Source organism: Acinonyx jubatus, chromosome D3 (genome assembly GCF_027475565.1).
Source record: "Acinonyx jubatus isolate Ajub_Pintada_27869175 chromosome D3, VMU_Ajub_asm_v1.0, whole genome shotgun sequence".
In the NCBI taxonomy this organism is placed as follows: domain Eukaryota; kingdom Metazoa; phylum Chordata; class Mammalia; order Carnivora; family Felidae; genus Acinonyx; species Acinonyx jubatus.
Genome location: NC_069392.1, coordinates 89,835,540 through 89,863,097, shown reverse-complemented (window position 1 = coordinate 89,863,097; position 27,558 = coordinate 89,835,540). Strand labels below are relative to the sequence as shown.

The 27,558-nt window shown below is 49.4% G+C and overlaps 1 protein-coding gene across 8 annotated transcripts in view; it reads right to left on the bottom strand.

The window, feature by feature from the left end:
* ZNF236 (zinc finger protein 236) overlaps nt 1-27,191 on the bottom strand; it is a 105,916-nt gene extending 78,725 nt beyond the window's left edge. Inside the window, exons 1-5 of one of the 8 annotated variants that reach the window (XM_053206050.1) lie at nt 25,827-26,137; nt 24,705-24,855; nt 11,773-11,915; nt 9,889-10,053; nt 894-1,072 (exon numbers count right to left, since the gene is read on the bottom strand). In XM_053206050.1, coding sequence (XP_053062025.1) covers nt 894-1,072; nt 9,889-10,053; nt 11,773-11,799 — 371 coding nt within the window. In that variant the 5' untranslated portion in view covers nt 11,800-11,915; nt 24,705-24,855; nt 25,827-26,137. Of the gene's footprint in view, nt 1-893; nt 1,073-3,687; nt 3,832-9,482; nt 9,623-9,888; nt 10,054-11,772; nt 11,916-12,456; nt 14,834-24,704; nt 26,138-26,852 lie in introns of those variants that run through there. The other 7 variants (XM_027069195.2, XM_053206049.1, XM_027069197.2 and 4 more) reach the window with 7 other exon arrangements.
* Between the last annotated feature and the right edge of the window lie 367 nt (nt 27,192-27,558).

Below are 27,558 nucleotides of genomic sequence, written 5' to 3'. Positions count from 1 at the left end.
CGCGGTGCACACACTTTATTTACCGCTGCGGACACTCTGGTTGTGGCTGTAGTTGTTATTTAAGGGTCTGCATATTCCCTAAGCTTTGGGGCTGGAACGGTGGCGAGCCAAAGTGACAAGGGTAGGTAACAAGAAAACGGACGCTGGCTCTCAGGGTCTGGCGGAGAACTCAGCTCCGCGAGTGTGACACGTAAGCATCGACACCAGGCCCCGGGAGCACAGGCCGGGAAGAGCCCGTCTTCATTGCATCAAGAAAGTGAAATTGCAACAAGAATACACAATCAGGAATAAATCGAACAGGTAACTTTGAAAGAGGTGTTAAGTTTTACTGGAAGCAAATGCACACAGGTATTTAAGCACACTCATGCTGCCAGCATTATGAGCTCTGAAAGCAGACGATGAGGGTTTGATTCCTTGACACTGGAAACTTCGGCGCTGTACAACCGTGGGAAAGTAACCTGGTCCTGGAGTCTCGGGTTTCTCATCCGCAAGGCAACCTGGTCTTACAGGGGTGCTCGTAATGATTAAACTAAGCTTTATTTATGTGTTTTTATACACACGCTAAGCGCAGTGTTCAGAACATAAATGTTCTAAACAGACGGTATAAATAAAGCGATTCATGAAAAAGGGTGCTCATCTGAACCGTTACTTACCTGTAAAAACGTATTGCCAGGATCTTGTTCTACAACTTTTAATACTCTATACTAGCGAAAAATCTCTACCCATACAGCCTGCTGCCTATTTAAAATTCTTGCTCTAATCCGAAGCAGGCTCCAGGCCCCGAGCTGTCAGCCCACAGCCCGACGTGGGGCTCGAACCCACGGACTGTGAGATCATGTCAGCCGAAGTCGGACGCTCAGCCGGCCGACCCCCGCAGGCGCCCCGGCTCGTACCTAATTTTATAGTGCGTCTTCATGTGCTCCTTCAGCTGTGACGACGTCTCGAACTCCTTCCTACAGGCCTTACAGGTGTGCACGCGGCTCCCGGCCAGCTCCTGGCGGTGCTCCTCCATGTGGATGGCCAGCTGGCTCTGCAGGGTGAACTCATCCCCACACTCCGAGCAGATGAGGTTCTGCAACAGCAAAGACCATTCGTGAGCAGAGCAAGCGTTTCAAAACCACACTTCTTACAAGAACTGGTGCTGGGAACAGTCAATACACAGATTACACTTTCCTCTGGAACAAGCACGATTTCGCCTCAAAAAATACATCACTATGTCCAAACGTGAGTATATAAAAATAATCTTTATTGGAAGTAAAAGATAGAAACATAGGGAAAGGGATGAGAGAACACTGCCATTTTTGGGCAAAGTGAATGGCTTCCGATTGGCTGTTGTGACTGGCATCTTGTCCTTCTGTGCTGTGGACACATTAGAGAGGCAGAACGACTTCACCTCCACAGAAGGGTCAGGACACAATTTAAGATTATAGTTTAATAGACTACCTTAAAACAAAACAGCTGGCAAATTTTTAAACGGAAACATTTCTCATTGTTGCAATTTGTTTACAGGGAGTCTATCACAGAAAAGTCTGGGACTCTGTCCAGACCTGGCTTGCTCCGTACGTGAAACAGGTGTGGTCTGAACAGTGCCGTGAGGACGAGGACGTATAAAATACACACGGGATTTCAAAGACTTACTGCAAAAAGCAAAGAACATAAGACAGGTCAGTAACTTTTAATATGTGAATAATATTTTGGATATATTTTCAATACAAAATATACCAAAATAAAATTTCTTTTTTTTTTTTTCTTTTGTAGTAGGACTACTTACTATACATTTTAAATCAGTCGTATGTCAATTAGGTAACACTGGTCCAGATGTTCTGGAGTTGCGTTGGTTCACATGAAGCCTGCCAGTTACGAGCCACGTGCATTTGGGTGTTAACCACTGTGTGTGTGAAACACGGATGTCAGTAACACCTGCCCTCACCGGTACTCTAAAGACACCGCATAGAGCACGGCACGGAGGAAGAACTCAGCATGACACGAATCAGTAGGGGCTACTGACTGAGCACGAGGTTTGATTAGCTTCCCCATTCAGAGTTCCTAATACAATTTTTTAAATGATCCACAAAATAAACTGTCCCAGCAAGGGGGAAAAAGTGAGTGTAACCCGTCGATGAGCATAAACTATTGCCTCCAAATAACAAAACATATAACCATTTCTTTCAACAGACTTTCTTCCATTTACTATACATAATGGCCCTGTGGATGTGCGTAAACCCTATTAAAATGAGCTGGTTCACTGACACTGAGAGCATCCTTAGCAGGAAAAGACAGGGATGAATGGAATATATTGGGCAACCCCATAATGATTTCAACTCAAAGAACTTTAAGTTAGTATTCTTTTATAATAATTTAAGGAAATAAGGAACTACCGAATCGTTAGCATCTTGTTGATAGTAAGAAAACTCTCTCCCAGAAACTGTCAAAAAGAAAAAATACACCTAATTTGCTGCATCTTTTAGAAAACGCTCCTCAATTTGTATGGCAAAATATTCACGTTCACTAAGGACTCCCCCGGGCCTCCCATCTTGTCACTGTGAAATAAAACTTGACCCCAGCACCCTGCCCCGTCCTCACCTTATTCTTTTATTGCTCTGGCTCAGACCCATCCTCTTTTGACTCACCTTTTTACCAAATGATCAGAGTAGTATATTTTAGGAGAGCTCTACGTTTGTCAGTTCTCTGAGTGAAAACTCTGGTTATGCAGTTTGCTCATTTGGTAAAAGCAAGGGCAAGAACCACCCCCCTGGGCCAAAGCAAGAGGCCACGCGATGGAGAGCGTCATCATGGTCTCTGCTTCACGCCGGGAAAGCCCAAGGAGCCAGGACACGCCTTCCGCCCTCCCGCCAGCTGGCGACACTTGCAGAAGCCTGACAAGGAGCCTGTCCTCGAGCCACGGAGGACAGCTAAGGCTCTTCTCACCGTGCCGCATGCTCCATAGTCATAGTCAGAGCTAACGGCAATCTTTGAGGCTAGAAGTGACGACTGCTTCCTCCCCTAGAACAGACCTTTCTGCGTAGTTTCCCTCACTGACAAGTGGCAAGCAGAAATCGTCAAGGGAAATGCATGGCATTCTAATCAGCCTCCACCTTGCTGAAGACAGAATTTTTACAAGTCAGGGTATAAAATATGATAATACTAACTGCCTTGAGACCACTCCCCCTGTAACACCTGCCCTTCCGTCCCCCCAGCCCTGGGGCCACCGAATGATCTTTCCCTGCCGCCCCATCTCTCAGTCACGCGCTCACACCCTCCAGGCTCCAGCATCTAAGGCTGCTGTCTGCCCCTGGCCTTCTCAGGTGCCTCTGGGATTTCTATTCCACGGCTGAGCCCTTCAACTGCGTTCTCTATTTCAATCACTGCATTTTCTGCTCTATCATTTCCCTTTGGCTCTTCCATTTTTTTCATTTATTTCAAAACCATTCGTAAAGCAATTTTAGGATGGCTGCTTTAAAATTCCTTCCAAATAATTCCAACAGCCAGGTCATTTCAGTGTTGGTATTTGCTGTCTTTCCTCGTTAGAGTTGGAACTATCGAGGCTCTTGGTCCGCTCGATGACTTTCAACTGTATCCTGGACACTTTGGGTATTATGCTGTAGACTCCAGATCTCCGCTTATCTTTCAGCAGGTAGTCACTCTGCTTAGATGCAGCACAGGACCAGGGCAGGGGCAGAGGCTCACCTCGCAGGGCCCCGCTGACCCCACGGGTGGAAAGCCCAGGGCAGACTAGTCCTTCCTGCGCCAACTGGTTCAATGTCGCCGCGGCCAGGTGCGGTGAGGCTCAAAGGACACTATCTGGGCAGAGAATCGGACCACTGCCTGCACCTGCCAGACAGAGTATGGGAGGTCAGGTCCCAGCCCAGCTCCACGGGCACCATCAGGTGGGGGAACCTGGGTGCCGCCTCCGACCAGGGGAGGGCTGCGGGATCAGCTCCTACATATTCCCAGGCGGTCACGGGATCAGAGGGCCATCTGTTCCTGAGAACGGGGACGGGGTGTGGTGAAAGATCACTGGAAGCCTTGCCGAGCGGGTTTTCAGTTGGTATGTGGCCGGAGCAGGGTGGGCATCGTCAGAAAGACTTCCCACGGTGGCCACTCTTTTGCCGGTTTTGGCTACGGGGAAGCAGCTTTCATCTACGGTGTTGGCAGGGGCACCAGGCTCCTCCAGCAACCCGCCCAGGGGGAGGGGAGGAAAGAAAGAAGCCGAGGCCCGCCCTCCAGCTGCCTGCCCTCCGCCCACCTCCCCCGGCCCTCTCCACCCGCGGGTTCCGCCACGTCCAGGCATCTCAGCCGTGAGGGGGCCTGGGACGATGGGCTTCTCCGTGTTAGCTGGATTCTTACGGCCTATTTCTGCATGTGACTGACTACAGGACTTCTGCCTGGAGTCACATTCATACACCATATTCTTCTACAATCACCCAGAAATACAAACATACCGCACAGAGAAAGGCAGCCAAAACCGTATTACTTTCACATATGTGGGAAAGACAGAGAACTGAGGTCCAATACCTAGACTTTCCTTACACAGTAACAGATCTCCTACCCGACCAAATACTCCACCTCCCAATCCTGCTCACCCGCCACCAGCCTGCGTGAGGACCGTGCCTCTCGGGAGAAGCCCTCTTCGTCCTCCTCATCGAACCACGTGACAGGGTTACCTCAAAGAGAGAGGAGGGCAGAGGGGGTCCTGGACAGCCTAGGGGGCAGCGCGGCCCTGCCAGCTCTGAGCTGCACGGGGCCAGACAGGTGAGCGACGGATACAGAACCCGGATGGAGCCTGATACAAGCATTTAAGACAAGAACGAGCTCCCTCCTTTTCACGTAAGGCCAACACGTTTCTCACACCTGAAGTAAGCACAGCAAACCCTTTTTCTTGTGCCCCTGGAAAGCCCCCCAGACACAAATTCCTGCCCGGCGTGGGGTTACTAAGTCAGGTCACCGAGTATCTGCCTCCAGCTTCCGGAAGCCTTCTTGGCACACACAGGGCACCCACGCGTCCCTGCACGTGCCGCAGACCTCTCTTCCCCGATGGTGGCCGCCCTTCCCCTCCCGCCATCCTTCACGATCCGAGACCGGCTGCTATACTCAAAGACAGGAGCCAGATCGCAGGGACAGCAGCAAGAGAAACGTGGAGTCCCCTCATCTCAGGAAGACACGTCTCTCAGAAGACTTTCTAGAAAAACCGTAACAGAGTCGGAAAAGTACGGAACATTGACATTGTCACAGCCATGACAGTAAAAGGCAAAGACGCTGACGGTCAGGTGGGACCAGCTGCCTGCAGGCGGGGCCTCGTCTTGCAGCCTAACAACAACTGACACGAGGGAAGTTAAACCGTAGACCGTGATCAGAGGGAAGGATGGTGAGCTCCACTGGGAGGAACCACCTGGGAAGGGATACGGACGAAGCGTGTGCAAGAGAAAATACGACCAACGGACGACTCCGAAAGTTACGTACGAGGAACTAAGAACTCCTGCCAGCGAGAGGCGACTGTCAGGGTCCAAGCCGACTGCAAAAGGCCACTCCGAAGAAGCGCTACAGGGGAGCACGGCGAGTGTGGCCGTCGGGGAGCCGCGGGTGGCCGCGAGGGGCCAGAGCGGGTGGCCCGGGGAAGGCGCCCCGGCCCGCTTCGCCCCCGCCTGAGTGATCCTGCAGGAGGAGCCACACACACCCCAGCCCAGACGCTTTCTGCCCACAAAACACAGGCTCCAGAAGCACTAACCAGGCTGCACACAGCCATTCGCTCGCACCCAACACACGCTGGCCCGTTCTCAGCAACGAGCCACGCGTCACCTGCACCACCGCCCCGCTCGCGTCTCTGATCAGGCTCCGCTCTTATCGCCTGCTCTGTGTCCAACTGCCTCGGCTCTTGGCCTCATGAAGACAGAGCAGTGCTCCCACCTCGCCGAGAAGAATGAGGCTAGCCAGCCACAGGCCCAAGCTGTGGACGGGGCACCGGGTGCCCCAGGGCAAAGTCACGACGGGGCCGGGGACAGCGGGCATTGTCAAGGGCTGTGCGATGCTCACTGCTGTCCGGTCCCGGATGCACGAGCGGCTCCAGACACTCAGCTCCACAGTCATCAGACCTTTGCGAAGTGGCTTTCGGTACCTGCTGTGGTTAGAAGCAGGGACTGAGTGACAATCAGTGTGGAATGGGAAATCCCAGGGTTCAAAAAGCTGTGCAGCACGTAATCCGTGCACGGAAGTCTTTCACATAACTCAGTAAGACCAATACTCACTATGCTGTTTGGATCTAAGTACTTGAAAGAAAAGAAAAAAGAAGAACAGAGAAGGAAAGAGAAGGAAAGAAAAGAGAAGAGAAGGAAAGAGAAGAAAAGAAAAAAGAAAAGAAAAGGGGAAAGGAAAGAGGAAAGGGAAGGGAAGGGAAGGGAAGGGAAGGGAAGGGAAGGGAAGGGAAGGGAAGGGAAGGGAAGGGAAGGGAAGGAAAGGAAAAAGAAAAGAAAAAAGATGGGAGGGGAGGGGAGGGGAGGGAAAGAAGGAACTCTTAGGTTTTGGCCTCCGAAAAAACTTACTGAGACACGTTGGGAAGTCTGCCCAGTGCAGCAGAAGCCGCCGGGTGTCCACCCCAAACCCGTGCCCTCCCTCCCCGTGAGCCCTCCCACAGGGGGTCACCCCTTGCTCTGCTAGGTGCCGCCTCTGAGGATGAGTCCCTACAGCAGTGTTAAATTCTGGAGCGCGGCCACTGTTCTGTGACGACGAGGGAAATGGTCTTTGCTTTCAGGAGATGCCACACTCAAGTATTCAGACGGGCAACAGCAGTGGGACAATGCGGTGGGGCCGGGGGGACAGAGGTGTGCCTGGCGATCCAGGTAAAGGACTCACTGTTCTCAGGTGCTCACTGGACCCGTCTCAAGTGTGAACTTTTTCAGAATAAAAAGTCAGGGGATATGCTACCACTGACTACACACCATGACGACACACAGGATCAGAAGCTGGTTTTATCGGAGATGCTCCCCCCATATGCTAGTGAAAACAAAACGTCTTATCACCCGATTACTATTTCTAGACGAGGCTGTGTAGCTAAAACCTTACAGAGAAACTGGCAGAATGGCAAGGTACAAAGGCTAACATACAAAATCGCTTTCCTACAGACGAACGACAAACACATACAGAAAAAAACCCTAAACGATGCTAATAAAAATCCTAAAATGCTTAAGGGTGTAAATAATACACTGAATAAAACATTACTGAGATGTTTTGACAACAAAGATTCAATATTGTAAACACATTCAATTTTCAGCCGTAACAATCTAAAAATGTAATTCAAACAAAATAAAAATACCAACCGATTTCTAACTAGGCAAAATTCTAAAGTTCACATTAGTAACAAAGCAGAAAAGGAAAGCAGGAAATATACGAAATTTGCTTATGGTCACAGAGGACCACGGCAAAGACAACGGTGGAGGACGAGGAGGTGGTGACCCCCACGAAGCCGCGAGAGGACCGGGCAGAGGGAGACGGCAGTTCTGATGCCACTCTCTGTGTCATCTCGACTTCTACTAGTAGGCTACCTTGCAGATATTCGAAACCGAACGCCCCCTCGCCCCTCAATCCCTACTCTGCTGCGGGCTGTGTGGTCACACTCACCGAACCCAAAGCCGGGGCGGGTGCTTAATCAGATGGAAAGGGGCGGACGTGAAACAGAAGTGGACTGGACGCCAGAGCCCGGCGCGGACTTCCCCAGATGCACGAGGCTTCCTGGGCGCGCGGACAGCGGTCCCAGCAGGGGGCTGTGGAACTATTCCAGGGACAACTGCAAGGCAGAGGGAGGGGAGGGGCGTGCCGACTGCAGAGGACGGACACGCGGGCCGAGCCGGGGGGCAAGCGCAAGGCCCACAGGAGGACCGGAACCGAGGGATCGGTGTGAGCGCCCGCGAGGTGCAACGGGTGCGGGTGCCACGCCGCACGTGCACCTGCACTGCGAGACGCGGCGGGGCCTTGCAAAGTAATTTCAGATGTGGGAAGGAGTTCCGAGCAAGTCCCAGGGACCAGATCTGGAACCGCACGCGCTGCTCACTGCAGCCTTGTATCTACGAAAAGCTGAAGGCCACTTAGAAGAGGGACGGTAGCCTGCCGACTTCCGCACGTGCGTCTGCAGGTGACACCGTGTGGCTGTGGAAGAGAATGAGACGGCCCAGACGAACACAGGCGGAATGACACCGAGGCTGCACAGCTGAAGACAACAGGGGCAGGACGGACGGCGCGCGCTGACCGGGCTGCAGAGACCTGCACACGCCCGGAATGCCAGGCAAGCGGACAGACACCGCTTCCAGGACGCCTCGACACCTTGCTCTCACCCTCCCCACTCGGATTTCTTACCACGTGCGTGTCGAAATTAGTCCAGAGTATTTTAATACACCGTTCAACACACACGTTTTCTGCTTTTCAAAAAACACAAAAACAAAACCAAAAAACAACGAGCGAGACAAGGCACGCCTACACCGTGCGGGAGAACGTATAAAGCAGCACGGGCTTCCCACAACGTAACGTGGCATTCTATAAAGACCTGAAAAAGTATTATCAATTCAGCAAATCCAACTGTAGGCATCTATCCTAATGAAATAATTAAAGATGCATAGAAAGACGTATTATTTATAATATTAAAAAAGTACAGGGGCATCCAGGTGGTTCAGTCAGTTATGCACCCGATTGCGGCTCAGGTCATGATCTCATGGTTTGTGAGCCCACGTCCGGCTCTGTGCTGACAGCTCGGAGCCTGGAGCCTGCTTCGGATTCTGTGTCTCCCTCTCTCTCTCCGCCCTACCCCGCTCATGATCTATCTCTCTCTGTCTCTCAAAAAATGAATAAACATTAAAAAAACAATTTTAAACTACTCTTATATATATATAAACTATCATGGAAAGCACATATAGCAAAAAAAAAAGTCTGAAAGATTATACACGCATTCTCTCTAAATGTTGTGATTATTGGTTCTTTTAATAATGTTACTCTTCTTAATCTTTAGTTTCCAGCTTTTTTCCAAAGTAAATACATATTACCTATACAGTAAGTTTCAAAAAGATAAAAACACATTATTTTGTATAAAAAGCAAAGACATATAAAAAGAAGAGACAAACCTATGTAGAAAGTATGAACTCAATTTTTAGGATGCAAATTTTCCGCATGCGACTTCAATCATGTATTTGTTTTTCTGTCTCAGGAGGAAAATATACCAAACAGTTATCTTAACCATCCTTGGAGAGTAGAATTAAAACTTTATTTTCCCCTTTTTACTTTTTTGCATGTTCCTAATTTTACACAATAAGCAGAGATATGGGGGGGGTTAATATTTTCAAAGAAGCACCCATTTACACACTGCAGACACAAGCGCCCCCGCCCCCCTCACCAGCGACAGAGAGCCTGGGTTTCCCTCATCAGCACTGCAGCCCCGTCGGCCCTCAAGTGCTCCCAATACCACACCTGTGGTCCTCACAGAGCCCCTGACTGTGGTGTTTAACCTGCTTTGGGTCATCATGAACTTCTCTTCCCCCGAATTCCCACACCTCAGGGGGTTCAGACGCCAAGCAAGGAGACACTACCATCTTGAGAGACAGAATATTTACTTCTGGCCACTGCGGAATCCTACAAAAGTTCATTTCTGATAAAAAAAAAAAAGGGGGGGGGGTGGGGGGGGTAGGGGAAATACACCAAACATTGAAGGGTCTCTGCCCTAAGGTACTGACATAGGCGAAAAAGAAAACGTTTTGTCAGTCAACTAGAGATTCAGCCAAGGCACATTTAGTGATAATTATCTCCTTGAAATCTATACGCAAGGCTTTTTTACACTAGCTTCCACCTAAAATCCCCCTAAGGATTAGATGCATTTTAAAAATCCATGAACAAAGTATAGGCCAAAATAATTACCTCTTCCTTTTCATGCAGCATAATATGCGCTTTGAGACTAGCCACTCTGGAGAACTTCTTGTTACACACAGGACAGGTAGGGTCTTCCCCATTGTGGGTGCATTTATGAAGTGTCAGGTTGAATTCAACATTAAATGTTTGGGGGCACTGGTCACATCGATGTGGCTATTTGGAGAGAAAAGTCAAGAAGCCACTGAAACACAATCTTTCCATAATAAATGTCATTCAAATATCAACAAGTACCACGATCTACAACCTCTCTAAGGAATTTCTGAAGTCTCTTCTGGACCTGAAGTCAATAAATCCAAAATGGACACGGCAAAGCTCCTTGCAAAATTCCTCAGAAGATTATAAGGATGACAACACGTGTATGTAGAAAACATCTTGAATAAGAAATGCTGCATATAAATGCATCAGGATATAGTCTCTATGAAAATAAACGTGGGGCACCTAGGTGGCTCAGTCGGTCGAGCATCCGACTTAGCGCAATTTGTGGGTTCAAGCCCCACGTTGGGCTCTGTGCTGACAGCTCAGAGCCCAGAGCCTGTTTCAGGTTCTGTCTCTCTCTCTCTGCCCCTCCCTCACTTGTGCTCCTTCATGCTCTCTTGCTCTCTGTCAAAAATAAATAAATAAACATTTTAAAAAATATATGTATGGGCGCCTGGGTGGCTCAGCTGGTTAAGCGTCTGACTTCAGCTCAGGTCATGATCTCACAGTTTGTGGGTTCGAGCCCCGAGTTGGGCTCTGTGCTGACAGCTCAGAGCCTGGAGCCTGCTTCACAGTCTGTGTCTCCCTCCCTCTCTGCCCCTCCCCCACTTGGGCGTTCTCGTGTTCTCTCTCTCTCTCTCAAATAAATAAATAAACAAACATTAAAAAAAAAGAAAAGAAAAGAAAGGGGAGAAATTTCAACTCACTGGGTTGGATTTTTCTGTTCTTTTCTGATCAACTCTACCGCTCTGAACAATATCACTTCAAGTAAAACAAGTAATCAACGTTTTTAGGTTTTCAGAGAGTTGCTTCTCACAGTCTAAAATTTCCCCCAAATGAAAAGTATTCTGCCACTTACTTGTAGAAAGATAAAGTAATCGCTGGCATTTCTGAAGTATCAAGACCCTGAAGAGTCAGTATTTTCAGATTTTCCGCTTGGGAGGGTAGTCCCAGTCAGTACCAGCACTAACGTTATTATACTTGGTCATATGTTATCTCTAATATTCGCACTGCAGACGAAGCCAGAGTGAGTCACCTCTTGTTCTCCAGAGGAGACTTCCCTGGTCATCTGAACTCGAATGGCTCACCGGCTTACATTCTCCTCATCCAGAGGAAAGTCAACAACCACTTTTTAATGGTGGTTCTAACTGCCACTTCCTATCTATCGGGCAGATCATTCCATTAAGACACTAATACTCTTAACCTAGCCCACAAGGGGCCTTGAAAAGAAGGATTCAAATCTCTATTTAAGATAGTGTTAGTCCCTGCTGAAATTCGATCTAAAGTATCTGGAATCTCTTATAAAATGCAAGACACCTTAAGGATAACGCTCCCTGCTGGAGAAAAACCCATCAAGATACACCAATGTTGTGTTCAGGCATACAGAAACCGAACTACTGAAAGTCCCGTTTCGAGATTATTTCTTTTGTCCGCTGACAGAGAACTTCAACACCTAGATTCCCTAGGCGAACCCTCCCTTCGTCTCATTAACCAATATAATGGCTAGGAAACGACTACAACTTAACACAAAACGTCAAAGATTTATTGACATAAGATAAAACACTCCACGACTGAGGAATCTAACTTACAAGGAAAAGTTTTATTTGACGTGGTGATTTTCACAATACCTCCAGTTTCAACGCTCACATTTCTGACACCCCTCTTGAGGATACATACCTTGTCATTTCGCTCGTGATCCCTCATGTGGCGTTGAAACTGGGACTCTTTTGGAAAAGATAGCAGACAGATTTCACACTTATGGAAGTTTGGAACTTGATAGGCATAATTAGTGTTCTCCGCATTCAATGTTAAAACTCCATCTATAAAATTGCATAAGTATAGACAATAAATACCAGTTGTTATTCTCATCACATAAATAAAACTAAGTTATTTGGTTATTATTTAGAAACCAAATGACGTCAGGGATTTATGAGAGAATTTAGAAGAAATTAATGGTATCTTAAATGTATCTTAAGCGGACACGTTCTTAAGTTAGATATGAGAAACGCTGGGACGCCTGAGGCACAGCACGAAAGAATTCTAGGTCCCCGTGGTAGGGTTTTTAGAAACCTGAAGCTAAACTCCTGAGCTTGATATCCACGCAAAGACACACGAAAGCCAAGTCTCTTAGCCTTGCCTTTGGGCTTAACATGGTTTCAAAGTCACCTGAAATCGCAGAGGCATTTCACCTCTAAGCCACTTTGAGGATTCACCAATAACCCCCACTGTTCCTCTTCCATCACGCAGCAAACAAAACTCTGGTGGAGACAGAAAAGCTAACTGGAGCACTCAATCCACCTCTGAAAACTGCCGCAGAGCAAGATAAGTCAAAGAGGAGAAAACTCGTCCCCCGATGGTTACCGGTCAGACGGACAGAGGCCGGCAGTGCTCCCTCCGGATGAGCCCTGGGCCTCACGATACACTTCTCGACAGCACTCAGGTCAACAGCTACAAACATAAGAGTATTTTCTGATAAAAATATGCAATAATCACAAAAATTCGTCAAGAATTTCAGGAAATAAAGATGTCCAAAACTGCTACAACTCTTTAAATAAACTCCAAGTCTTACTATAATTTAGACACAAATACATAATACATGTTAATGATACAAGAGCTAGAAATAACAGCACGTACGACTCTTTGTATCAAATCTGACTCAAAAATATTAAAATTTAGAAATCTGGAAGTAAAGTAGGGTTGATTTTAAGGCTCTAGTGTTAAAGTAAGCTCCAGAAAGTGTTCTATTTCTCATGGAATGCCATGGTAAACATGGGCATTCCACATTTTCAAAAGACCTTTAAATGCCTCCCTTGAGAAAAGAAGCCACGGTTCCAAGTTTGGCCAAAAGTCCTTCTCCTAAGGTGCAAGTGCCCTGAAGGAGAAGTGTGGCCACGGATGGGGGGGGCGGGGCAGAGGCCAGGCCACGGAGGAGGTGGGGTGGCTGGGCACAGAGAGTGGGTGGCACCTTCAAGAATTCCTCCGGCGGACCCCGGGTAAAGCCGATTCGTTTCTAGAAACACTGGCATAGTTCGATAGACCACAACTTCATCCAGAAACAAACGGGTCTACTACAGAAAAGATGCACATAGCTTTTATTCTATTTATCTTCAACTATATCCACATTCTGTTCACAGACATGCATTCAAAATTTCTACAGTAAATTAATAACAAATGTTTTAGGACTCCCCGCGTCCCCCCAAAAATGGTTGCTGGGACATCAATTGATATATTATTCCCTTTGGAAAAGTTTGTACTATGGAAAGAAACAGTTTGGGAGGTTGAGAATGTTCAAGTAAAATATCTGTTGAAAATTGTGTTTTAAGAACTCAGTAGCAACTGCTTCCACCGAATGGCTGAATACAGAGGTGACAGAGCTCCTCAATAAACACAAAACTAAAAGGCTACTTCAGGATGTAGAACGAAACGATGTTCATAGCGTCTTTGCTGAAACTGCTTAATGACAGCCCAAAATGAGAAAGGATGTAATTATGTAATTACCTGCAACTAACAGATAAAACCCAAGAGATAAGAGACTATACACTCAAACCTGAAAAATCACATTGTTTTGCTTATGAATTAAGACTTTTCCAGGGAAGATTTTTATCTTAAGAAGCAAGACCTCCTTAACGAAGCTCAAAACATACTAAAATCATGTCTTCAGTACGTCCCTTCCACCAGCGATAATACACTATTAATTTGGTTCAAACACAAACTTAAAATGATAATTCAAATCAAAGCATAACTACAAGGGAAAAACATGTCTTAGTTTCCACAGAGAGCATAATTTTAAAATCCACAGCATCTCTCGACTTTTGCTCTGCTTTGGGGACACAGGCTTTGCACACGTCATTTCTCTGCACTGAGAAAGTACGAAGCCTTCCTCCCAGGGCGAGGTGGACTCTATCATGCACACTGTTCTTTCTGGACAGCGTCCCAGGCCTTACAAAGAACTCTTTCGCCTATCACCTCTTCAAGTTCATTCGAATGTCCAATTTCCGGTCCACAGAGTACCTGTTGTTCAGAAAGAAGCCTATGAAACAAATGTATCCTTAGGACGAGCTTAGGAGGTCCACAAACCCTGTGAAACCCACACGTCCACACACTTCCCATTGTGCTGGGGGAGAGGTAGCATGTCCGCAGCCACAGAGGCCACCAGATTGTTTAAGGGGCCACGGATCTAAGTAAGGTGTGATCACACGAATGGTCCGCCCTCCTGGGGACAGCTGCATTGTTAAGAAGCGGCCCGAGGAACGTCACGTGACACTCAGGCAGCACACGTTCCTGATGCTGTCCAAATCAGGTCGGTGTCCTCTGTACCCGACTCCACACACGCAGAGTAAGCACAGAGCCACCTGCATCCAGCAGGGCCCAAATCTAAGAGTTCACCCAGGCCAGGATTTTTCAAGTACGCCTTTCTGCCCATCCCTGCCCCCAGAGGCAGGGGATGATCACTCCGAGATCAGTTTACCCAGTCACCTAACACACACAGGCACCAACACACTCTCTTCAACTGTCCGCTCTCCCTGACTCCAAGGACACAAATTCACCACCAAATGTAAACAAACACTGACTGTACAAAGATCAGAAATTGAGCAGGGGCGTCTGGGTGGCTCAGTCAGTTAAGAGTCAGACTCTTGAACTCAGCTCAGGTCAAGATCTCAGGGTCTGTGAGATCGAGCCCTGTGTCGGGCTCTACGCGGAAGTGGAGCCTGCTTGGGATCCTGTCTCCCCCCCGCCCCCTCTCTCTCTCTCTCCGAAAAATAAATAAACTTAAACAAAAATTGTTTGAGCAGCTTTGTTTTCCTCGAAAAAAATGTGAACGCTAGTTTCAGAATCATTTAACTCCACACGGAGATTCTCAAGAGTATATAATAACTGACCAGGCCCAAAACAATAAAGCCTCAGAGTCACTCAGATGAAATGAGACAGATAACGCCTCCTGGCACTACGAGGACAAGCCTGCCAATGACTGAGGCGCACAGCCACCTCTAATGCTGTCCTTCTGCTCCACGGCCCTCCACGGCCCTCCACAACCACACTGCTCCACAGCTTTATGCAGGCCTGCTCTGTAAGGACCTGGGACGGGATGAGCTCTCTTACGAATTGGTCCTTTTCCCAGACCGGGCATGGCAGCTCAGCCCAGTCAGCTAAATCTTAATGGCAAAGGTCTGTTCCTTATCTCCAATCTAAAGAGCTAAGTTGATCTCTCTTTTTTTTAAACATGTTTTAATGTTTATTTATTTTTGACACACACACACACACACACACACACACACACACACACACACAGAGGGTAAGGGAGGAGGGGCAGAGAGGAAGACACAGAATCCGAAGAGGCTCCGGGCTGTGAGCTGTCAGCACAGAGCCCGGCGTGGGGCTCAAACCCACAAGCCACAAGATCATGACCCGAGCTGAAGTCGGACGCTTAACCGACTCAGCCACCCAGGCCCCCCCCTTTTTTTTTTCAAAGATCTTACTTTTAAGTAATCCCTACACCCAATGTGGGCCTCGAACTCACAACCCAGAGATCAAGAGCTCCGTGCTCCTCTGCCTGAGCCAGTCTGGTGCCCCTCTAAGTTGATGTCTTCTACAAAATGCCTGTCTGTGACATGAGAGTTCCACAAAATCTATTACATTTATAGCATTCCACTGACCTACCTCAAATCTGCATCTCCTGACTGAAATTCTCAAGCACCGTGCATTGATGACCTCGGCTATCCATAAATCCTGCTGAGGTATTCTCAGTATTAAATATCGGATATCAGTATCAATAATTACTATTAATCAATATAATTATAATTATATATTACACAGTGTGCATACTAATTATATAATTATAATTATATAATCAATATTAAAATGAGATACACCAGTTTCAGTTTCTAGACTGAGCTAACCCCTAAACTTTGTATCTCTTTTCATGTTTTTGAATAAAAACCTTCCAAAATATCATTGACCTATCTTCTGCGATAGGCCCGTCTTCCAACACTCCGCCCTGTCCCCAGGAACCCAGCTCTCTACCCACGTGACCTCTGCCCCCTGACCCCAGCTGCCTTCTGAGGCCACCCTGAGGGCCCCGGGGAGTCTGACAGCCACCACCCTGCTTCATGTGAGGCCACTTCCCTACCATTCTCTCCTTTCTCTTACTGCTTCCTACTTGCTCCTGTTCTCGGATTCCTGCTGCTCCCCCCACACGGGCCAGCATTCGGGCAGGAGCGGTTCAAGGGCAAGTATGGGGGGGTCTGGGCCCGTGAGCCTTTCTAGGTCATCACGGTGTCTCCGAAGCCTCGCTCAAAGCCTGAGCGCCCAGCGAGTATTTGCTAAGTAGTCGGAGATAAGATGAAAGTTATGACTCTTTCGGTCTCTCCCCAGTTGTCTGAAGCTCCCAAGACCAACATATCTAATTTCCACTTTCAGCCTGACTCACGCCTCAAAATGACCTAAGTTACACTCAGTACTTCTCCAGCTTGTTGCGTATCCACCAACCATTCTGACTTTGCGCACATGTTCTCTAACCATGTGGTTGTTCCAGGAGCCATTTATCTTCTCCCTAGAATCTTGCAGAAAACCCAGTGCTCCGGTCAACAGCTCCAGCTGCAAGCACCCGCTTTCCTCTCAGAAGGAATAAGCATCTGTCAACTCAGGAGTGCCCGCACCGAGAGAGGCGAGTACTGTCAGGGAAGATTCTGGCACTGTTTGAATCTGACCTCTTTCATCTATTCAAATGTATCTACTGTTAAGTAAATATTCATTTGGAAATGAAGGTAATCCTCAAAACGCAGTCGACGAAAAAAGCAGTACGTTTGCGGTGCTATTACTGCTTTAATAAAGGGACGATGGGGCGGAGATTTACCGTGAGTTTGCTTGCATGCGCACATGATATCCTTGAGAAACTACAGAAAAAAATAACAGCATTGGTGACCTGTGAAAATGGCAACTACGGGAGTGGGACGAGGGCTGGGAAAGGGACTTCCATTTTTTAAAATTCCAAACCATTAGAATGTATTACCTGTTCAAAAAGAATTAAAAAGGAAGAGATGAAATTTACTCTGGGGGAAAGGTGAGTGATACAGTCCATACCTTTGCTGCATAACTAAGGAAACCAAGACCCCAGAGAAATTTAGCTACTTGGTCAAAATCACACAATAAGCCAGGGCAGAAGTGGGAGTGATCTTCAAGTCCTAGAATCAGGCTTCCCTGCCTCTTAAGGTCCTGATTTCTGAGACAAGACCCCAATTTCAACATTATGCCTACTGTAAAAACAGCAGATGAACTGGGATTCTATCGACAGCACTTTGTCAGTTATCAGCCCAAGACTGCTTATGTTCTTTCCGTATAAAACAGATTCAACGGACTGTCAAGCCAAAGCGCTGGCCAAAACCATGAGGAGTTTTGGGGTGCCTGGGTGGCTCAGTCGGTTGGGTGTCCGACTTCAGCTTAGGTCATGATCTCATGGCTGGTGAGTTCGAGTCCCATGTCAGGCTCTGTGCTGACAGCTTGGAGCCTGGAGTCTGCTTCAGATTCTGTGTCTCCCTCTCTCTCTGCTCCTCCCCCACTCATGCTCTGTCTGTCTCTCTCTCTCTCTCTCTCTCTCTCAAAAATAAACATTAAAAAAAAAAAAAAAGAACCATGAGGAGTTTCAATGAGAATCAGAGACAGAGACACTGGCACTGGTTTCATGATACATGATATGAAACGTATCTGTGGCACAGAGTTAAAGATAAATACTTGGTCAGAAACTCATTACATGATCCCTAACAGGGTCAGGCCGCTCATATTCCCACAGTAAGGTTCACCTTTACCCAGGAGCACTTTCAATGCCCGTCAGTAGGTACCTGTGTGAAGGTCCCCTTTCATGACTCAGATTACATTTTCTCTGCTTTTAAAAGGAGTATCAAGTCCTCTTTCAAATATTTGCTTTTATTACCTGTAAATTTTGATTTCTAAAGAAAGACTTTAAACTCAGGTGGCTGTATATTTAGACACCACACGTTACCCAAATTTAACAAAACTACAGTGCGTTAAAATTACAACAAAATAAAGCCTCCAGGATCTAAAGCCCCACCAGCTAGCTAAAACGTATCTAGGCCCAAGGTCTAAAAGTAACAGGGCCTTTTTGAGACTGATCTGAGAGTGTACTGCTGAGAATAACCTCCTTAGACGATGCACAAAACTAATTTTCCATACGTGACAGAATCACTTTGATGTATTCGCTGCCAACGCTGTTTCTCATCTCTGCGAACGTACGGTTCATGTCAGCACTGCGACAACAATCAGGTAGAGCTGAATGAAGACTGCCACAGAAAACTGTGCGTGGCCCCGTCCGAGAGCCTGTCCCGATTTCCAATGACGTATGTATGTGCAGGACATGCTGTTTTTAACGTACCTATCTTTAAAAACGGGTATCTATAGCTTAAAGTTTGGGTCGTTGGTCACAGATTAGAGAGATGGTGATGAAAACAGGCCTAGCAGTCATGAGACTTCTGAGTGTCCGTCCTGCCAAGTGGTCAGTAAGGTCTCCGCAAACCAGATAATCCGTCGCTTGGCTCAATTCTTCCTCCAAAGATGAGGCTGGTTTCCTTACAGGGAATTTACAGGGTGGTTGTGGAAATCCAAGTTATAATAAATAGGAAACAAAAAATACTTCTCCAGAAAAGCAAAATGCACATCTACTACGAAGGCCAGAATTAAATGAAATTCTCATTATTTTTTTTTTTCAACGTTTATTTATTTTTGGGACAAAGAGAGACAGAGCATGAACGGGGGAGGGGCAGAGAGAGAGGGAGACACAGAATCGGAAACAGGCTCCAGGCTCTGAGCCATCAGCCCAGAGCCCGACGCGGGGCTCGACCTCACGGACCGCGAGATCATGACCTGGCTGAAGTCGGACGCTTAACCGACTGCGCCACCCAGGCGCCCCAGGAAGGCCAGAATTTAAAAGACAGACGAAAACAAGGATTGATGAAATATGAAGCAACTGGAAATCGCACGTACCATGAGAAAGAGTTAAAAATCACTACAATCACTCAAAAACCATCTGGCAGCATTGACCAAAGCTGAACGCACATAAACCCTGAACCCAGCAATTCAGCTCCCAGGTATAGCCCCACAGAAACCTGCACATACGTGGACCAAAAACATGTTTAGGGGCACGTGGGTGGCTCAGTCGGTTGAGCATCTAACTGATTTCAGCTCAGGTCACGATCTCATGGTCCTGAGATCGAGCCCCGCACTGGGCTCCACTCTGGGTGTGGAGTCTGCTTAAAATTCTCTCTCTCCCTTTGCCCCTCTCCCACACGTGCTCTCCCTCTCTTAAAAAAATCAAACCACATGTTTAAAAATGCTTACAGAAGCATTACTATGACAGCCGGCAGCTAAAAACAATGCAAATGCCCTTAAATAGTAGACGAAGAATTGTCAATCTACAGGTGAGAAGTAGAACAATGAAGCATCTAGATGGAACACCTAAGGAAAGGTCTCCATGATCTTACGACTGTCAAAAATTCCCTACACAGGTCCCAAAAGTACTAAACGTGAAAGAACTAATGTTAGACAATATTAAGATCGGGAATTTCTTTCATGGAAAGATATCCTTAAAAGAGTGAAGGGCAAAGTAAAAGAACTCCCCCACGGTATATACAAAGAACTCCTATAAGTCAATAATGAAAAGACACACAACTCTTCACCAAAAATAGACAGATGTCAAGCAAGCGTACAAAAAGATGGTTTACACTGTATCTCAGAAGGGAACTGCGGATTCAAACAATGACACACCACCGTACACCTAGGAGAAGGACTAAAGTCTAAACAAATCAATGCCAGATGCTAACGAGGATGTGGAGCAACAGAAACTCCCGTTCTCTGCTGGTGAGAATGCACAATGGCACAGCCACTTTGGAAGAGGGCGGCGATCTCTTGCAGAGCGAAACACAGTCTCCCCACACCATCCAGCACAGTGTTTACCCACACGAGCTGGAAACTTATGTCCGCACAAAACACCCGGCGCACAAACGTTTATAGCAAGTCGCAACTGCCCAAAACCAGAAGCAACCAAGATATCTTTCAAAATGTAAATAAACGGACTGTGGCACATCCAGACAATGGGATATTATTCAACAATAAAAAGAAATGAGCTGTCAAGCCATGAAGAGATGTGAGGGAATCTTAACTGCATATCGCTTCGTGAAAGAGGGCAGTCCGAAGCTCTGTATGGTATGATTCCCGCTTGAGAGCAGGCAGAACGATGGAGACAGTGAACCCTAATGTAAACTAGGGACTTTACTACAAAACTGATCCATTGTTACAAATATAACACTATTACAAGATGAGAATAAGAGGGGAAATCCTGGGGGGGGGGGGGATTGGGGAGGGGGATGATAAGAAGTATAGAGGAAGTATGTACTCTCTGCTCAATTTAACGTAAGCCTGAAACTGCTATAAAAAGCAAAGTCTATTAACTAAAAATACATAAGTAAGATATCCAATCCAGCAGGAAAGTGGGAAAAGACTTAAACAGGAGCCTCACAAGAGAAAACAAACGGCTAATGAACATAAAGTCCTCATTAGCACCGAAGCGCAAGTTAGAAGTCAAGATTAACACTACACAGACCGGAATAGCTAAGATATTAAAAGGACAGCGCAGACGGGACTCTGGGACACTGCTGGTAGGAGATTAAACTAGCATAGTCACTAGACAACTGTTCGGCAGTGTCTGCTGGGACCCAGAAACGCATACAAGTTCACAGCAGCGCTGACCTGTAATAGCCCCAAAGTGGAAACCATCCAAGCACCCAGAGCAGAAAGGACAAACTGACAGTGTGTTACACAACAGAATAATATACAACCATGTGAATGAACCTATCTCTGCCAAACAATAGCAGGGAGGGGCGCCTGGGTGGCTCAGTGAGTTGAACATCAAGACTCTTGATTTTGTCTCAGGTCCCGATCTCAGGTTTCATGAGCTCCAGCCCCCAGCAGGGCTCTGTGCTGACAGAGCCTCTCTGCCCTCTCTGCCCCTCTCTCTCCCTCTCTGCCCCTCCCCACTTGCTCTTTCTCTCAAAATACATAAAAGCATTAAAAAATAAAACCCATAAACGAGAACAGGGATGATCTCATAAAAGCAAACACTGAATGAATGAAGCCAGAAACAAAAGGGTACATACTGTGAATCCAACTTAGTTTGAAAGCAAGTCGAACTAACCTGAGGTATCAGAAGAGGACAGTGGGGCGGAGAGGGAGGTGGTAGTAACTGGGAGGAACAAAAGGAACTTTTAAGATACCACCGATGTTGTGCATACGCATACGTGAAGTTCTTCATTTTAAAATCCACACACTTCCTGTATAGATGTTCTGTTTGATTAACATCATTACCAAAATACGATAATAAGGCTTTCAAAAACATACAGGTCTGGCTTCTCTTGAAAAATCACAAGCCACGGCGATAAGCGGACGGAGCAGAGCAGGAGCCTGCCCCCGTGGACAAAACAGGACCCCCACACTTCTCTGAAACCCCCAGAAGCACTGGCACCTGTTACCTTCCCCTGCTCTGCTAGCCTCTGTGGCTGACTCCCTTAATCAGAATTCAGACCCCGGTTGGTGCTGCTTATTATGTTAAGTAAATTATTCTAATCCACTAAAGCAACAGTTTTCTGCTCTGCTGAGAGGAATTTGGGGGGACGGCACCCTAGAGAAACCCTCAGTCTCATGCCTTTCAACCTGCACAGCCCTGCCACAGATCAATGGTTTTCAGCCTTGACCACACAGCAGAATCACCCGGGTCCCACCTCACCGGTTTGGAAGTAACTGGACTCAAGGCCCGGTCGTCGGGATTTTTTAAATCTCCTCAGGTAATTTCAACGTTTTGCCGAGGGTGAAAACCACCCCTCGAGACCTTGCTGTATTATTTCAGGTAAGAAAGTTCCAACACTAAAAGTAGTTTGAAAACCAGTTGGGCACAGAGACACAGTCTTTGTATACAGAGAAAATATAAAGACCCTGATATATGATAACGATCATTTTAAAAAGCACTGAATTGAGTTTATCTAATGAAGGATTACGGTGCAGTACAGTTTTCCGAGGCTGTATCTGTGTCAGAGACCAAGATTTTTTTTTAAATACATCCTTATAATGAAATATTTTTCCTTTATTGTGAAAAGACCGAGATTTTGAACTCATGTTAACTCACCACTTGTTTCCAGGATAGTAAAATCTTTAAATTTTGTGTTGCCTAATACACTTTCCTCAAAATACTAAAAACTCCAAGTTTCTGCCTACCTAAAAAGTTCAACTACAGAGAGTGAAGGGTACTCCTTTATGAAAAAATCTTTTCGGGGCGCCTGGGTGGCTCAGGTGGTTGGGCGTCCGACTTCAGCTCAGGTCATGATCTCACAGTCCGTGAGTTCGAGCCCCACGTCGGGCTCTGGGCTGACAGCTCAGAGCCCGGAGCCTGCTTCGGATTCTGTGTCTTCCTCTCTCTCTGCCCCTCCCCTGCTCATGCTCTGTCTCTCTCTGTCTCAAAATAAATTTTAAAAAAAATATATTTTCATCCTTGGACACCTGATATTGTCAGAAAGTTCTTATTCGAAGCAGAATCTGTCTCCCCTTAACTGTTACCGCCAGGAGTACCTAGTTCCGCCCGCTGAAGCAGAGGATTCACCTCTAAATCTGAGGGCACGGGACCTCCTGCCGTCTCGCACACAAAATCCTACTGCTGAGCCCTTCCCACTAGCCCAGTGCCCTTGGAGGGGACAACAGCTTCCTGAACACGCGCAATAAAATCTGAAGTGGCCTGAAGTGATCATCTGAGCAACAGAGGACTTGTGGATCCATTTGGCTCAAGCTCCGCCTCAGCTCTCAGCTCTGGAAATGAAGCGTTACAAATACTCCTCCGACAGAAAACAGAAAGTGAGCAGGAGGCCGACCACAGGTACAGCCCGGGAGAAAAAGCGTGTACCAGCGCACTGGAAAAAACAAACGGAGGCCAGACAAGGTCCCAAAATGTGGCTTCCATCAAGGTCACTACTGCTTAGCAAAACTAAAGCGTGAGAAGGAAGCACTCTTATCTCACCCAGCTTTACTCGCCCAGGAGAGTGCCAGGCGCCAAGCAAGGGCTCCACAAACACGCCCCTCAGCTGGGAGCCCAGGCTTACTCACCACAGGGTCCCCCTCCTGGGCAACTGGTGTCCTGCAAGATCCCCGGCGGATGCCAGAAACCACAGAGGGCGTGGAACCCTGTACATCGGGTCTTTTCCTACGCTTACACACCTACCACAAAGTTGAGCATACGCTGCGCGCAGTACGAGATCACCAAGAACTAATAACCGAGTAGACACCCGTGACGACATTCGACAGAAGCCGTGTGCATGGGGTCGCCCTCTCTCTTACTGTGCTGCACCTGCCCTTCTGGTGACGACAGATGATACAGTCCCCGCGTGACCAGATGAAGGGAGGTGAGTGACCTTAGGCCTGTGAGGCATTGGGACACAGCGTGGGGCCCCCGTGACCTCCTGAGGATAGGCCGCAAAGAGGATCACGTGCTTCGGCCCGCGGGGCCCCGACAGATGGAAATGGAAAGTGCGGAGAAGGGTGGACCACTGCACTCGTCCTGAGCCAATTACTTCCAGAAAGGTCTGTCAGCGGGCCTACCCCCACCTCCTCTTGAGGTTTCCACACTGACAGCATCCTCTCCGGGAACCCCGTACTTCCAGCGCCTGTTACCTGCCGCCGGAAGCAGAGTCCCCACCGTCGCAGGACACAGGGTCCTGAGGAGCCAAGGCAGAGATGACCTCTCTGCTGTTGAACTTTGCAACCCAGCCCCTAGCACGGCGACAGGCAGTGCTTTAAAACATTTTAAATAAACTAACCCATGTGTAGGGCTTTATATTTATCAAGGTGGAACAATACAACGCACCGTCTGGTCAAACGTAGGTTCAAATCTCAACTGTGCTGACTAGGCGGGGAAACCTTCCAAATCCCTTCACCTCTCTGGGCTGCATTTCCCCGCCTGCAAAAATCCCCACCGATCTTCCACGTTTTCTTAGGAATAAAATTCCTAACGGTAACACAGAAAACAAGGTAATTTCAGGCGATGAGAGGCATCATTAACAGAGTGACAGAGCAACAGTCCTCAAACATTCTGATCTGGGGATCTTTTCACGTTCTTAAGTATTACTGAGGACTCCGAAGACCTTAAGTTTATATAGATTACATCATTATTCGCCCTACTCAAACCGAGCACTGTTTAAAATAGCTCTTCAATTAAAAGCAAACATCTAGCGTATGTTAATGCAAATACATATTTTTATGAAAAGTATATTCTCAAAAAAAAAACAGTGAAGAGTTTTCACTTTTAGAAATCTTTTTAATGTCTGACAAAACAAGCAGATCCTCCTATCTGCTTCTGCATTCTCTCTGTTGCAATCAATATGTTGCATTTCATTTTCCTGCAAATCATTTTACTTTGATAGATTGAGTTTGCCGTTTTGAGTGAAATACACCAGTCTTGATTCATGCAAAGGCGTCAGCAATTTTACTCCTAATCGTTTTTGTACCACTAGGGCAAATGTTAACCGAGTGGAGAAACCAAATAGTACCGCTATGAAAAGATTTACCTTGCAGACCCCTGAAAGCGCCTCCGGGAACTCCAGGGGTCCACGAACCACACTTTGAGAACCACTGTGGTAGAAAAAGACTGGTGTAAAGTGAAGTTATTTGCAGGCAGGTTTGAGGAAGGCCTTTTTTAGGAAGCTGACGCCCTGAGACCTAAGGGAGGAGTCAGAGGAGGCGGATTCTCAGAATATCTGGGAGGAACACGAAGAATTGAACGCTACAGCAAGGAAAAGAGGGAAATGAGCCCTAGACAAAGGCCAGATCAATTAGGATCCTGTAGGAATGTAGATTTGACTTTAAGAGAAATCCTTTGAGGAGTTTTAATCGGGGTGTGGCCCTATGATATCCGTTTAAAGAGCCCCTCCACGGACAGGTGATGGACCTAGGCTGGGGCCAGACTACCTGGGACTCAAGTCCACCTGGAGACAAGGGGGCTGGGGAGCCAAGGACACTGGCGATAGAAGAGGTGGGGCTCACTGCAAACACATTTTTGAGGAAGAAGCCACAAGACTTCATTATGAACCGTCTTCAGGAATAAGAGGAGTATTATTCTTAAGTTCGGGGCTTGAAAACCCAAGTGAACGGTGATGCCATTCAGGAAGATGGGGAAGATTGGGGGGATTAGGTTCCCAGCCCTCCGTCAAGGCAGATTTTACATTCTCCATCCTAAGCCTTCGTTAGAGCACCTGAGAGACACTGCACCTTCTGTTATTTTTGGCAGAGGGCACATTAACAAAAGTACAAACACTAGACGAAATGAGGCCAAAGCCAAGGCAGTGAGGTCTTTCAGAACTCCTTCCAGAAGCCAAGAGCCACTAATCGAGATTCTGAGCAGTTACTGCCCAACTACAAATCTGCAAACCCGCACGGTTCCCCCGCCAGCGTCCCACTAAGCTCCCTAAGTGCAGTGCGAGGCGTGCGGGTTCGTGCCCAAATTCATACGCGCTCCTGTCCCAACGTCTCCTTCATTTACCCGTCTGTTAACTTGATCGGTTATGAGACCAGTAAGAGCGTCTGGTCGGTACGTCCCGTAAGTTTACACCGCTGGCTGGTCTCGACCTCTCTCCCTAAACGCGATGAAGGGCTCAGTTAAACACTATCGATCTGCAGTTTCCAGAACTGACCTTGCTCCGTTCTGAAAACCAGTGCGTGTGCGCGCCGCCTGGCACCAGTCCTAGAGTGAGTCCCAGTTTACTCCTCCTCCGGGAAAGGGTAAGCCTGGGCCACCCGGCTCGGGGACCAGCCAGCGACAGGTACGAACCCCGGGAGCGCGTTCCAAGTCCGCACGGCCGGATCCAGCGCCCACGCAGCCCCCTCTACGACCGCCCCGGCTCTGGTCCCCACCCCACCCCCGGCTCCCCCAGTCTCCCGGGCCCCGCTGGTGCCCTCCCGGTCCCCCGGCCTCCAGGCCCCGGGGCCGGTCTACCCGGCCGTCCCCCAGGTCCGACCCTCCCCACCCCCACCCCACCCCACCCCCCGGGGCCGCGCGCCCGAGGGCCTCCCCAGGGCCTCCCCGCCGGGGCCGCGCAGCGAACGAGCACTCGACGCTCCGGGGCGGCCAGGCCGGCCGGGGCGCCGCTCCCTCAGGCCCGCGGGTAGGGCGGGCCCTGCCGCCCGCCCACGCTACGCGCGGCCTCGGAGATGGCGGCGGGCCCGGCGTCCCCGCGACCCGCCCGGGGAGGGCGCCTCCCTCAGGAAGGCCGCCCGCCGCCCCGGAACGCCGGGCCGGGCTGGGCGGCGGGCGGGCCGGGGAGGCCGGATCCCCGCGGGCGGAGGACGGCGGGGGAGGAGGGCGGCCGGGGGAGGAGAAGGAGGAGGGGGAGGGAGGAGGGCGGCGGCGGCGCGCACCTCGCCCCCGGCCCCCGCCGCCGCCGCCCGCCCGGCCCAGGAAAGTAGGCCCAGCCCGGCGGAGGGGAGCGCCGCGCCGCGCCGGTATCATTCCGCCCGCGCCCTGCGGCCCGCACTCGGGCGGCGGCGGCGGCGGGTGCGGCGGCGGGCGCGGCGGCGGGCGCGGCGGGCCCCGGCCCCGCTCGCCGCCCCCGGCCCCGCCGCCCCCGGCCCGGGCCGCTCCCGGCGCCCTCCGCGCCGCATCCGGGGACTATATTCGCGCGGAGCGGCACAGCGCGGCCGGCCCGGACGAGGCCGCTTACCGGTGTCGCCGCGCGCCTTGCTCTCCTTGGGCTTCGGGGGGCGGCCCCGCGGCATCGTCGGCGGCGGCGGCGGCGGACCACCCCTCGGCCGCACACACACTCACACACATACACTCGGCGGAGCGCGCACGCGCGGGGACCGGCCGCGGGGACGCGGCGCGCGCCCGGCCGAGCGACGGAGGCGGGCGGAGCGGCCCGGGAGGGCGGGCGGCCGCCGAGCCCTGTCTGGGCGCCCGCGGGCCTCACGGGGGGAAGGCGCCCGAGGGAGCGAACGGGAGAGCTAGCACCGAGCCGACTTCGGCGGGTTCCATGGCCCGGCGGGCCGCGTTAGGGGCGTTGGGCGCGGGTGCGCGGTGGGGGCGGGGAGAGGCGCCGTGCGCATGCGCGTTCCGCCGGTCGGGCCTGGCGCGGCCGGGCGGCCTGCGGGGCCGTGGTCGCCTGGCGGCCGCCGCCTCCGACGGCCGGCCTCGGGGGAGCGGGAGGGCCGCGGTCACCCTCGGTCACCTCGGGCCCCTATGGCCTGGCAGGGCGGGCCGCGGTCACTCTCGGTCGCCATCGGTCACCCTCGGCCCTGGTCGGAGGGGAGCGGCATGTGGACGTCCTCCGTCACCCTGGGTCCCAATGGCCGGCCTGGGGGGAACGGAAGGGCCGCGGTCACTCCCCGTGCCAGTGGCCTGAGGGGGGGTGGGCGACCGTGGTCCTCCTC